Raw genomic sequence first — 14,079 nt, forward strand, 5'->3', positions numbered from 1 at the left:
TGCCTGGAATGGGGATATAGAGTTGAAGAAAAGGCACTGCCTGTTAGAACTCATTCGTCCAAGTGATAATCACAGACACATCTAATGTTTAGGTCCTGGCACACAGTGGTGAACAAGGCCCGGCTCTCCCACTTTCCTGGCTGGGTGACCTTGGACAAGTTACCCAAAACCTTTTCAGACCTGTTTCCACTTGGAAAATGGGGTGGGGGGCAACAATAGTATATCCCCCAAAGTGTTGAGATGAGGCTAAACTAAGGTAATCTATGTGAAGCCCTCCAAAGACTGCCTGGCGCACTGTAAGTGGTCTGTAAACGAGAGTGGCCATTATTTTTTCCTGCCTTCAGGGAATGGTGTAATAATGCTTTCCCAGGGAGCCCAGGGCATGGGTTGAGACTGCAGGAGCCGGGGAAGGCTTTCCCTAGGCAGTGACATCTGAGCTACCCTGGAGGATAAAATTAGGGGGCAGTCATGGGAGGAGGTTTCATAGGTCATGGTAACAACAGGTGTAAAGGCAAAGATGTCAAGAAGTGGAGCATTTAGGGAAAGGAAGTGGTCAGGGAAGTGAGATGTCAAGTGTGTGGACGGGGAGCAGGGGGAGAAGGAGCTAGAAAGGAAGGCTGGGCTGAAAGGGCCTCAAATGTCATGTATGAAGTTCAGGCTTCATTCTGGAGGCCATGGAGATTCACTTCCATTTTAAAAATATTTATTTATTTATTTGGCTGTGCCAGGTCTTAGTTGCAGCATGTGGGATCCGGTTCCCTGACCAGGGATTGAACCCAGGCTCCCTGCATTGGGAGCACAGTTTCCCAGCCACTGGGACCACCAGGGAAGCCCTTCAGTTTTTTAAGTAGGGGCATGATGTCATCAAATATGTGTTTCTGTGCTTTAGAAAGATAACTCTAGCAACCTATGTGGAACATGCTTGGGACAAATTTCCTTCCCTTGGGAGCTCGCATCCCCTTTTTTCCCCTTCTTCCCTCTAATCCTTCCTCCTTCCTTCCCTCCCTCCCTCTTTCCTTCCTGCAGCAAATATTTATTGAACACCCACACTGTGTGAAGTAGTGTGAAGCCAGGCACTGTGAATCCAGCGCGGAGGGAGACAGCAGCGCTGAGCCATATTCTGCTGGGAGAGACGGAAAGAGCAGGGGGAGAACTAGTTTAGGGGCTGGAGCAGGGCCAGAGTGAGAGGTGGTGGAGGCTGACCAGGGGGATGGGGTTAACGCTGTCTGGAGGCAGGAAAGTTCAGGATTTAGTCACTGATTGGACGTTCAGATGATGGGAGAAAAGATGGACCAGTGAGGCTGCTCAGTAGCGTGGAGAGTCGCCCTGGAAATCTGCTAGAAAGGAAATTATCAGGCCCCACCCCAGACAACTTGAAAACTACAGGTTGGGGCCCGGGGTGGGGGTTGTCTATGTTTTCACAAGTCCTTCAGGTGATACCCCTCAAATCTGAAGCACTTACACCAAGGAGGATCACAGCAGAGGGTGCTCCTTAGCAGAAGGCATGTGTTGGGGGTGAGGGAGGCAGTGAATTCCATTTGGGGTCTGATTGAGCCTGAGATGCCTGTGGGACATTTCCAGGGGAAAATGTCATGGAGACGGTTGGTTTTAAAGGTCTCGGGTTCAAGAAAGATCTGAGCTGCAGATATAGGGAGAGGGGACTGTGGCTTTGATGAGGCCATAGAAGGCTTGAGTGGCTGAGGCGTCTCAGAGAGTAGTGGGGGGAGTGGGGGTGGGGAGAGGAGGCCCGAGTCTGGGAAGGAAGGACCTGGGGTGGAAATGGAGGTGTAGCCCCAGCCAGGGAGAAGGGGTGCTCCTCCTTGAGGCAGGAGAGGTGACTGGCTAGCTAGGGATCTGGGAAAGGAAAGTGGAGTAGCTGGCACCTTGCTTGGAATGACCTGTGTGCCCAGCAGTGTGAAGGTGGAGGTGAGGCTTGGCTAGAAAACAGGGATCCATAGAGGAAGTAAAAGTTTGAAGGCCTGGAGGGATGGGAGGATTCAGAGGGGCCAGTGGCTGTCTCCCTGGCTGGGGGAAAGGAAGCCTGAAGCCCAGAAGGCTGCCCTTTCAGGCCTGCTGCTGAGCCACATTCTGGGACACTCTCTGAGAAAGTGGCTTGTGATTAGAATACCAGGTAACCAGGTTACCCACAGCTGCAGCTAGATCAGGGGAGGGTGGGGCGAAGGCAGAGGGCTTCTGTCCTCACCCGCCCCCTGGAAGACAGAGGTCCAGACCTAGAATCAGTCATGCACAGCCCAGACCTGAGGCTCAGCCCACTGGGGAGCTGCAGAGTGGACACAGCTCTGGGCCCCTGGATGAACAAGGCTGAACCCCGAGGTGGTGCAGGAAGTGGGAGATGGAGGCTCCCACCAGTAATTGTTGTTGTTTAGTCATTGTGTCTGACTGCTCTGTGACCCCATGGACTGTAGCCCACCAGACTTCTCTGTCCATGGCATTTCCCAGGCAAGAATACTGGAGTAAGTGTGGGTCAGTAACCCTGGTTCCAATTCCAGGAATATCTAGGAGTTAGACCCCAAGGCTGGACCAGGAGAGCTGGTTCAAGGGCAGAGGGGCATGGCAGAAGGAGTTTGTTGAATCTGGAGTCTGACCAACTTGGATCTAAATCCAGGCTCTGTCACTCACTTGCACAGGGGCTTGAACAAGCCACTTAATATTCCCTGACCTTCCAGTTTCTCACCTGTAAAACAGGAATATTAAAACAATTTCCTAGGTGGTTCAGAGGCTTAAATGAGACCATGCATCCTTAGCACAATACCTAGCACCTCGTGAGTACCCAGAAAGCAATAGTCATCATGTTGTTAGTACCAGCCTGTACTCCTGTATTTACCTGACAGATTGCTGTTTGCAAAGCCCTTTCATCCTCTGTCAGTTTCATAACGTCTCTGTGCAAGTGGGACAGGGTCTCCCTTTAAAAAAATTTCTTTTAAGACTATTCTTTTAGAGCAATTTTAAGTTCACAGCAAACTTGAGAGGAAGGTCCAGAGATTTCTCCTAGACCCCTTGCCCTCCAGCACATACACAATCCCCTACCTGCATCTCATTATCAGCATCTCCCACTGGAGTGGGATGTTTGTTGCCACTGGTGACCTGTATCCTGCAGGGTCCTTTTATGTAGGTGAATTGAGGAGGCTTGGAGAGTGGAAGTGGGTCTGCCCCAGGTCACATGTCTGGAACATGGCAGAGCCTGGATGTCTCGACTCCTTTGTTAGTACTTCCAGGGAGAACATTGAGTCTTGAGTCTTGTTCACCACAGTGTCCCTAACGCCAGGCATTCAGTAAATATTTGTTGAATGAGTGGGGCTATGAGTAAGTGTGTAAGCATGTGTGTTGAGTGAGCAAGCAAGGGATGAACAGGAGCAGACTGGACTGAATGATGCCTTCAGCTCTCTGCCTCTAATGTCGCTATTCAACCTTGTGGCTGGGAGAGCTCCATGGTCACGTGCTCCGGCCATCCTGGGGGCCCGCCCACCTGAGACCTGGCCATCTGAGCACTATTGTTTCCCCAGGAGAACAGTCTCAAGTCCGGGAAGGGGGCAGCTGCCATGATCCCAGGCCCACAGACGGTGGCCACGGAAATCCGTTCTCTTTCTCCGGTAAGTGGGCAGGGCCAGCTCAGGCTAGGGGACTCCACACAGAGCGTGTGGACGCGGGTCCACAGGTGGCCCAAGGCAAGTGTGGCGTGGAGCCTGGGAGGCTGCCCCTTTAAGGACAGCACTAGGAAACGGCATCACATTCGGATGCCCACAGGGCTCCCTGGTCAGGGTCTCGTCCATTGCCCTCCCCACCAGCCCCCACGTACAAGTAGGGCAGTGGCAGAGTGGGATGAACTGGTCCCTCCCCTTGGTGATGCCTGTAATGTCGCAGCTCTTTGGCATCTGCTCTCCTTGCTGACCAGGAGGAGTAATGGATTAGGAGTCCAGAGGCTTGCACTCTGGACCTGCTCCACCCTCAGCAGCCCGAGTCTGTCCTAAGAGGTCTCCGGCAGTGCCTCCATTCTCCTGATCTGTCGTCTTCATCATCTGGTCCCAGAAAGAGCGTCTTCCCCACCCTTTGCTCTGTTTCTGCCCTGGGATCCCTCTGTTCATCCTTCTCAAAGTCCAGGATTCTTAAATTCTAGGGTCTTGTTAGGCTTCAAGACCTTAGGAATCTCAGGTTCTAGGAATCTTAGATTCCAGGGTTTGGGAATTTCATGGGTCCAGCCTTCTGAAGACTCCAGTATTCCTGAGTTCTTAGACTCCATGACTCAAAGCATCTTAGCTTCCAGACTTCACCTTCATGGAACCACCCCCTTCCCCACTTCTCCCTTGGTTGGCCCCACCCCTGGCCCATCCTGCAGACCCCAGCGTCCTCACCTGACCCCTGGGGTGGGGTGGTGGTGGTTATATTCTGCAGATCATCGGGAAAGATGTCCTCACCAGCACCTACGGCGCCACCGCGGAAACCCTCTCCACCTCCACCACCACCCATGTTACCAAAGTGAGTAGCAGCAGCAGGAGCCCGTGTGCCCCCAGCCTGGCCGTGGGGCTCGGAAGCTCGCCACAGCTCTGCCTTGTGACGTGGATAGAGAAGACTGCAGTGTTCCCAGTTCTGGAGTGCTGTGCACTTTGTTCTGTGCTAAGCATCATAGGCACCAACCTGCCCTTCATTGTTGACGGCCAGGCTGGGGGGATGGGACTGTCTCCTTGGAAGACATTGTGAACCATAGTGTTTGTGCCTTATGGAGCTTAAGTATGCCAGAGAGATTTAGCAAGGAGCAATTTAAGGAAGGCTCCAAGAATGAGGAAGGGGCTTCTGGAAAAGGTAGGGTTTGTGCAGGGTCTTGGAAAGCCAGGGAGGACTTTTGAGGGAGGAGGCAGACGTTCTAAGCCACGTAAAAGATGGGAGCAGAAACCGTGTGTTCACTTATTCATTCTCTGAGCAAATGTTAGTTTGTCACCCTCACGCTAGGGACTGCTGGAGGGGCTGCAAGCAGTGCACACGGAGAAACAAGATAAGCTGTCTCTGCCAGGAAGAAGCAGCATGTAGGGGCGGAACTGTGAGAAATTAGGTTGAACTGAGGGAGGGGGAAGCAGAACAGAGACAAGAAAGAGAAATCCCAGGACAAGGGTGACAACAGAGGGTCTGAGTCTGAGAGCCATGGAAAGCCATCAAGGTTTTTAAAGTGGGAAGGAACCCAGTGAAAAGGGGTTTAAGGAGAGGAGATGAGGTCCACCAGGATGTGCAGCTAGACGGGAGAAAGAAGAGAGTTGTGGAAGAGACTAGGAGTGGAGGGGGCGCAGCAGGGGTCCAGGAGGAAGGGGCGGGGCCAGAGGAGGGAGACCTTCCCGGGGGGGTCAGCAGTGACTTACAGGATGGGGCCCGTGGGCTTTGTCCATGCCTGAGTGGCCAGGAGGAAGAACAGGAGGGAGCCCAGGGCAGAGATGCAGTCCTGGAGGAGAGAGGCCAGGGAGCCAGGCTGGCCTCTGTAGTGGGAGGTTCTGTTCAAGCATCGAAGGAGGAATCTGGTAGACAGCACTAGCCCTTAATAAGCAAGACCGTCCCAGCCCTGCCCTCACCCACACAGCATGGTCCCCAGAAAGAACCCATTCCTACCAAAAGCATCAGTGAGCAAGGATGACTTGACTGAAAGGTTTATGGGAAGGGGTTCCATCACACACCCTGCAGCATACAGTTCAAAAGTCTCTCCTGGCCCTGCCACCTGGGAGCCATCTACTCTGTCCTGGGAGCCGTCTTCTCTCTGTCCACTCCTGACTCCAGCTGGGCCTTCCCTCCGCCACCACCTACCTTTAATATACCAAGCAGTTAAGTCCTGCCCCATCTTCTAAGCTTGCTCCCAGGCTCCACCCCTTCAGAAAACAGTGGCAGCTATGAGCTTATGTATAAGCATCATCCATGCAATTTTCTCTTCTAGTGTCGTTGGAAGTCATTTAAAGGAGAACCTTGTCACCATTCACATTTCATTCATGTGTTTCATTCAACAAATGCGCATTTTAGCACCTGTCTGGCCAGGTGGGGCAGGGGAGTGGGGGAGGAGAGGATGCAGAGGTGAACAAAAATAACAGCCCCTGCCCTCAAGAGCCCCAGCCTAGTGAGCAAGGCCAGGTCACACACACAAGGCCAGCACAAGACAGAGAGGCCCAGAACCACGAGAGATACGAACTTGCCGCTCGGGAAGTACCGAGGCAGGAAGGTGGAAGGGCAGCTCACCAGGGTGAGGGCCACAGCATTCGAGCCCGGCTTGGAAGAGCTAGAGAGGGCAGCTTGGTAGCTGGGGGAACAGTGGCAGCCAGGCAGGGTGTTCAGTCTGAAGTCCCAAAACTAGTAAAGGGAAAAACCGAGGGAGCCAGGAGAGAAGGCAACTGCTGATTCCAGCCTTGCCCTTGAGGGGTGCTTTGGCTCTGTCCCCTGTTGAGGCTGCTGCCCCAGCCAGACCCAAGGTTGAACCCGCCTCCCTCTCCCCCTGCAGACTGTGAAAGGAGGGTTTTCTGAGACGAGAATCGAGAAGCGGATCATCATCACCGGGGACGAAGATGTCGATCAAGACCAGGTATGCGGATGGGAGCGTGGGTCCCAGTGGCACTGCCCAGGCCGCCGGCCCTCCCGCGTTGGGTTACCTGTGGACGCCTGCGTGTGTGAGCAGAGAAGATATCCACTTCCTGCTGACCCTGTCCAGACGAGAAGCCCCCAAGGAAGGGGCACTGAATGGGAGGCAGAAGGAGCCAGAAGACCTGAACTCCACCCTCTCCTGTGAACTTGTGGGGGCCTCGCTGTGCACTGGAGGGGCTTGCTGGTCTCCGCGGCCTCACCCGTGTTCAGTGTGCCCTGGCTCCTCACCCTGCGCTTCTTTTCCTCCAGGCCCTGGCTTTGGCCATCAAGGAGGCCAAACTGCAGCATCCCGACATGCTGGTAACCAAAGCCGTCGTCTACAGAGAAACAGACCCATCCCCGGAGGAGAGGGACAAGAAGCCACAGGTGAGGCTCATGGGGCTCAGTAGCTGTGAGACAGAGGAGAGAACAGGGTCCTCCGAGAGGCGTTTCCATGTGAGGACCCACCCAGAGGCTGGGTCCCCAGCACAGCTTTGATCACCACCCCCCAGGCTTTCTGATTTGGGGTTCAAAAGGAAGAAATCACTCCCCTAGATTTGATATGAGGACAGAGGGGAAGGAAGACTGGTTTCTTTGGGATTTTAGGCTCCAGACCCAGAAAAGTAAATCCAGAAGTGGTGAGAAACGAGGAGAGAGGGTTGGATGGGTGGATACCAAGGTGGGATAGACAGAGATAAGCAAAACCTCACTGGCCCATTGCCTGTAAGCTGGAAGTCAGAAAAAGTCCTACCCAGCCCACGGTCATATTCCTGTCGCCAAGGCTCTGTCTCCATCACCACCCACTAGATGTCGCCAAGAAGGAAAGTTTTATAAGTTGAAGAACAGTTGAATGTTGAAAAAAGATAAAATTATAGTTTTATCTTTTATAGTTGAAGAAAGATAAAATTTTTTTATCTTTAAAAAAATTGTATTTATTTAGGCTGCTCTGGGTCTTCATTGCTTTGCATGGGCTTCCTCTAGTTGTGGAGAGTGACGGCTACTGTTCATTGCAGTGCCTGGTCTTCTCTCGCTGCAGAGCATGGGCTCTAGACACACAGGCTTCAAAGCTGTGGTTCATGGGCTTAGTTGCTCTGTGGCACGTGGGATCTTCCTGGTCCAGGGATTGAACCTGCGTCCCCTGCACTGGCTGGCGGATTCTTCTCCACTGTGCCACCAGGGGACTCCTAATTTTTTTTTTTTAATTGAAGGTATAGTTGATGCCAAGGAGGAATATGGGACCCAGAGTCCTTCATTGCATCTTTCTTGCTAGATTGGAAACCCTTCTGAGGCCACCTAGGGTCAGAATCTGAGGGGACCTCAATCCTTACTCTTTCGTCTCGGGCCATCAGTGCCTTGGTGAATAACAGGAGGGAAATGGTGCTGGAGCAGACAGGTCTCCCCCCTGAACTTGGGGGAAGCTGGTGAGGCCCCTCTAGAAATTTACTGAATTTTATCGGATCTATAATAATTGAGTTGAGTGAAATGTTAGACACAAAAAGTACTTACAAATGGGTCCATTCATAGGAAGTTCAAAAACAGGCCATACTAAAGATGCTCAAAGTCTGAATATCAGTTCCTGCTGAGAAGTGGCATTGACTGGGAAGAACCATAAGGGAACCTTTGAGGATGCTGGAGGTGTCAGTGTCTTGAACTGGGAGGGCTGCATGGATGTGGACACATATCAAAATGTGCTGAGCTCCACACTTATATTTGTGTACTTGATTGACTTTGCACATTATACCTCACTGAAAAATAAATCCATTTCAAAGGCCCCCACGAGTAGCAGGTCTCCTTTCGTCCTTTTCCCTGACGAAGGAAACCAGTGTTTTCCAGAAAGACACAGAATGTTTCTTTTACACCCTTTGATTACCACCCCCTTCATGTCACAAGAAAAGGCACGGAAGTATTTTCCTGCCACTCTGAAGCGTTGCCAACCCCGATCTAGACCAATGCTGTCCAATAGAACTTTCTACAGTGGTGGAAATAATTTTCTGTGCTGTCCGTGTAGGAGCCACTAGCCACATGTGACTGTTGAACACTTGAAACTGGCTAATCTGAAATGAGATGTACCTTAAGGGTAAAATGTGTGCTGGAGTTTGAAGATTATATATGGAGAAAAAGAGTATACAATAGTTCAATAATTTTAATATTGATTACATGTTAAGTGATAATGTTTGGATATATTGGGCTAAGTAAAATACATTATTAAAATTAATTTCACCTGATTCTTTTTACTCTTTTTGATGTAAATTCAAACACTAGAGTTTTACTAATATGGCTGGAAAATTTTAGAAAGCCATAAATTTCTAGAACATTTAGAAAATATTGTCTAGAAAATCTATTATCTGAAAAATTTTCAATTCCATCTGTGGCTCATATTTCTGTTGGACAGTGCTGGTCTATTTGTGTGCTTAATTTATTTATTCATGCCAGGTTCATTGTGCCGTGGGAGCTCTTAGTTGCAGCCTGTGGGATCTAGTTCCCGGACCAGGGAATGAACCCAGGCCCCCTGCATTGGGGGTGCAGAGTCTTAGCCATTGGACAACCAGGGAAGGCCCAGACAGGGCTGGTCTAGAAGCCATGTAAGCTGATCACAGGCAGGGCCTGCCTTCCTCAGACCTTCATGTAAATTGTCACTCTTGTCCCCTCAGTTGCTCAGTTATTGTTGCTTTTTGTTACCCAGGTCTCAGAGGGGTAGAGTGTAGGTCACTTGCCAAGCTGGTGCTGAGCTGGCTGTATACCCTGGGAACACAGATAGTACAGAACTATTGTCATAGAGTCTGACTGAGAAGTGCTGGGTTAGGACCTGGGAATCTTTTTTTTTTTTTTTTCAGTTTTATTATTTTATTTATTTGGCTGCACAGTATGCGTAACTTCCCTGACCGGGGATTGAACACGTGCTGCTTGTTTGCATTGCAAGCTCAGAGTCTTAACCACTGGACCAACAGGGAAACCCCCTGGGAATCTTTATTTATACCTTGGTCCTTAGGAAGTCTGTGTGCAGCCAAGTGTAGGAGCCACTGATGCAAAGAATTCTGTGCTGGGAATCTGGACCTGACTCCATTCCATCCACCCTGCTGACTTAGCTTCATGACCATCGGGGTCTCAGTGTGCTCATTTGCAAAATGAGGAGACAGGACAAGCCCTCTTGTAGTTATATCCAATCCTCTCGCTATTTATTTGCTTCCCTAGGTTCTTGTACCTCCTCCGTTCCCTGTCTCACTCCTCCTCGTCTCTCCCAGAAGCATCCCAGTCAGTCCCCCCAGGCTCCTGCCTTCCGTGTTCCCTGGCTGTTCGGTGCTCTCAGCTCTCACCCCAGCGTCCACATCCTGCCTACCCCGTGCGGTCTTTCACGTCTGCCCACCGCAGTGCTCCCTTTGCCGTCTCATTCCCTCCTCCTTCCCCCACCCTTTACTTCTTTCTTGGCTGCCATTGTCCCACATGTCACCACACTCCCTCTCTACCTCTCTCTCTTTTGGATTCTTCTGTAAAGGTCACCTTGTTATGTTGCCCTGGAGAGACAGAAGTTTCTCCCTTGCTGTTTCTGCCCACCTTCCATCCCATTAATTGTCGCCAAGTAGGAACCACCTCTGACTCTTAATATAGTCAGACTCACTAATTCCGGAGGGGAAGTCTTCTCTGAATTAGGAAACTTTTTTTTTTTTTAATTATTTATTTTTGGCTGTGTTGGGTCTTAGTTGTGACATTCAGCTTCTCTCTAGTTGAGGTATGCAGGCTTAGTAACTGTGGCATACCAGCTTAGTTTCCCTGCATCGTGGGGGATCTTAGTTCGCCGACCAGGGACTGAACCTGCATCCCCTGCATTGGAAGGCAAATTTTTAACCACTGGACCATCAGGGAAATCCTCTAAGTCAGGTACTCTAATAATTGATGAGAAAACTTAAAGTGAAGCCAGCACTGTAAGAAAAACTTCTCAGAAAGTAACAGAATGGAGTAGAAAGAACACACCCAGCTTTGGACACAGAAAGTGTGTCCAGAGGAACCACCCGGGGCTCAGTTTCCTCATCTACAACATGGAGTTAATCTATACATTGAAGCTGCTGTAATAAACCACATTTATGAGTGTTGGAGATTGCACGGGCTGCTGTAACAGAACAGAAAACTGGATGGCTTAACCAAGACATGCTTAATTTCTCACAGTTCTGGGGGTTGGGAAGTCCAAGGTCAAGGTGCCAGCCACTCTGGTTCCTGGTGAAGGCCCTCTTCTGGTTTGTAGACAGCTATCTTCTCTGTGTCCTCATGCAGTGGAAAGCAGAGAAGTCATATTTCTCATGTCTCTTCTTAGAAAAGCACGCATCCTGTTTATGAGCACCTCCTAAAGGCCCTGCTTCTGAATACCATTCTCTTGAGGGTTAGGGCCTCAACCTGTGAATTTTGGGGGGACACAAACATCGAGTCCATAGCAGTGACTTACGAAGGTGTTGTCTCTCATGCCAAAGGTGCTTGGCGATGTGAACTTGCTTCCTTGTCCCTATAGTTTCGTCATGCTGAGTGGTTGATGAGAGCCCTGAGCAAGTCAGACTGAACTTCTGTCACCAGCCTGCTGCACGAGTTTCTGTTTCTGTGTGGGCATTCATCTTGCCAGTCTTCATTGCCTCTCCCCTCCCTGAATCCTCCTTCTGTCCCTGCTCCCGCAGACTTCCTTATGAAGTTCTTCCTTCTTGAAGTTCTTGCTGTGAGTGTGGAAATCACCTGCCTTACACAGTCTTCTCTCCCTGCAGCTCACAGACCAGCTGTGAGGCTTTGGCACTGTCTTTGCTCCACTGGCCCGCCTCCTTCAGGCAGGATCTGTATACAAACACTGCCAGCAAGAGGGTGACACCCACCCAGCTTCCCAGAGCTTTCTTGCTTTCAGAGTTCTAATTAAATGGGGAAGGGGGGAGGGGAGGCAGGATTGACCTATTTCAAAGCAGGAGCCTTGGGTTCTAGTCTTGTTTCTGCCACCAACTTGCTAAGTCTTTGCACCCTCTGGGCTCAGTTTTCCCATCTAGCAAATGAGCCAAGAAGGATCAGTTATCTACCACTCCATTAGCACTTGACCATGTAAGTGATAAAGGACAGGGATGATAGGCCACCTGTTAAATAGTTCTGGGTAGTTGCTGTATGCAGGCATGGTGTTGGGCTCTGGAAAGACAGCAATAAGTAAGAGACAGCCCTTGCCCTCAATGAGATCAGAACAGTGTGTGGTTAAGTTAACAACAGCAGTAGTAATGATAAGAACAGCCAGTATTTACTCAGCACTTACGCTGATCCTTGTCTTGAATCTTCCCTACAACTTCTGTCCATTTTACAGAGGAAGAAACTAAGGTCTAAAGAGGTTAGGAAACTCACCCAAAGTGACAAGAGTTAGACCATGCAGTGGGATTTGACTTCAGATTGTCTGATTTCAGAGCCCAGACCCTTTAACCACTCAAGTTTTGGAGTCAAACTTGAGCTGGGATCCAGATTCCAGTTTCTTTTACTTAAACACTACTCTCTGGGGTTTAACCTCCAGGACACAACAGGCCATGGCAAACAGAAAGGAAAGACAAAAAACAACAACAACAACAACAACAAAACCCACCTCTGCCATCACGTCTAAATATTTTTTAGATCTGAGAGCAGATAGGAGGACAAAATGAGATAAGTGTGATCTTAGCTTTCAGGGAAAGCTAAGGACAAAGTTTCAAGGTAACTTGAAAAATTTTCAGCCAAAGTGAAAGATCCTACCTGCGTGGAAACAGCCCAGCAAACATGCATGGACTTTGGAGTCAGACAGGTGGCTTCAAGAGAGAGTGAAGGACAGGAAAGCCTGGTGTCCTGCAGTCCATGGGGTCACAAAGAGTACGACTGAGTGACTGAACAAGATGGCTTCAGTTGTCAGTGGCCACTTTATTACCAGCTGTGTGGGCTTAGATAAGTCACTCTGTCTTCCTAAGTCATAATCAAGGGCACATGGTAAAGAGAGTGAAAACAGCCATGTATTTAAAGATGAATGACGAAAGTTACTAACTCTTCTTGTCCTCTTCCTTCCTTTGCATCTCCCCTCTCCTCTCTACCCGCCGCCCCCCCGACCTCTGGCTTCAGGAATCCTGACCTCTGTGAAAAGATGCTGGCGTTTCTGGTCCAACCCAAGCCAGAGAACCATAAAGAAGGGGCCTTCATCCTGGATTCTCCAACTCAACACTGACGTCCCAGCTGTGACGTACTGTCCCTGAAAGAGACTGGGAAAGGAAAAGCATATATATATAGATATATATAGATATAGAGATATATACAGGAAACACCACGTCCTTGCACTGCTGCCGGGGCTGGCCGAGCATTCGGCCGACAGCAACAACCAACATCTGAACGCCTACATTTCCTTTGCAGACAAATTGAAGAATTGGTGGGATTTTCCAGGAAACCAAACAAACAAAAATTGTAACAACAGTAATCCCTTGCTCCCCTCTCCACCCCACTTTGAAGCCCTGCAGAACAACCAAGGCAAGCCAGACCACGCTGATTGTAGAAGTACAATGCCACCTGGGCCTACACGTTCCCTTCAGTGGACAAGCATCCCATTTCTCCTTTTCCTGCGTCTGTTGCCCACTCCAATGCAAAGGAAAACACTTTTGCAGCCAGTTAGAGAAGCTGCAGCAGCAAGACATGCCCCCGTCAACCGCTTTCCAAGAAAGAAAAGTCCCCCATTCGGAAAGGAGGAGGAGGAACACTGGATTCTTATTTTTTGGGTCTTGACACTGGGCTGCAAAATCCACCTGCCTTTCTTCCGCCTCCTTTCCCCCTCAACTCTCACACGTCTTGTTGTCATTTTCTGTCTGGGTTCCCTCCTCCCTCTCTCCAACCCCATGCCCCTCACCCTCTGTGTCCTGGTCCTGCCGAGGGCCACTGCAGATGGCTGTCACTGGAAATGAGAAAAAGATAAGAAAAGCAAGAACGTGAAACCAAGCCACAGGAGGTGAAGTAGACATTGTATGTTTATGGGTTCTCATTATGAAGGTGCCGCTTGTAGGAGATTTGTATGGATGTGCTTTAAGTTATGTATATTACATATAACAGGAAACAAATATTAAAATAAACAGTGCTGGTAAGTATGAAGCTGACGTTTTAAAATTATAATTATCTGACTGTGATTGATGTATTCTCAAGGTTCCTAGATCTCACCGAACCAACCCAGCCAAGGAGACCCGGACTTGGGCTGTGGGTCGCTCACAGTAGGAGCTGACAGTTCAGTGTAGAAATACAGCGTGTGGTGTTTGTACTTGGTTGATTGGTGGGGAGGGGTGGGGTCCCCATATGGAGAGGCAGGGGTTTGGCAAGAAGGAAGCGCCCCGGGTGTGGTTCAAGATGCCTTCTCCCCCAGGCAGTAGCAGCCGGGACCTGGGCCGTGCTCAGGGTCCTGCAGCACAGATCCCCTAGCTCAGTCGCGCTACCTCCCTGGAAGGCTCGCCGCAGTTCTCAGTTGTCTCTGTGTTG

At 50.1% G+C, this 14,079-nt stretch overlaps 1 protein-coding gene across 1 annotated transcript in view; it reads left to right on the forward strand.

Annotated features, from left to right (window-relative positions):
- Positions 1-13,618, forward strand: part of EPB41L1 (erythrocyte membrane protein band 4.1 like 1) — a 71,886-nt gene extending 58,268 nt beyond the window's left edge. The window contains exons 21-23 of the mRNA XM_068987484.1: positions 6,485-6,565; positions 6,874-6,990; positions 12,691-13,618. Of these exons, the coding sequence (XP_068843585.1) occupies positions 6,485-6,565; positions 6,874-6,990; positions 12,691-12,699 (207 nt within the window). The 3' untranslated portion in view covers positions 12,700-13,618. The remainder of the gene's footprint in view (positions 1-6,484; positions 6,566-6,873; positions 6,991-12,690) is intronic.
- Positions 13,619-14,079: the final 461 nt, after the last annotated feature.

Source organism: Capricornis sumatraensis, chromosome 15 (assembly GCF_032405125.1).
Source record: "Capricornis sumatraensis isolate serow.1 chromosome 15, serow.2, whole genome shotgun sequence".
Classification (NCBI taxonomy): domain Eukaryota; kingdom Metazoa; phylum Chordata; class Mammalia; order Artiodactyla; family Bovidae; genus Capricornis; species Capricornis sumatraensis.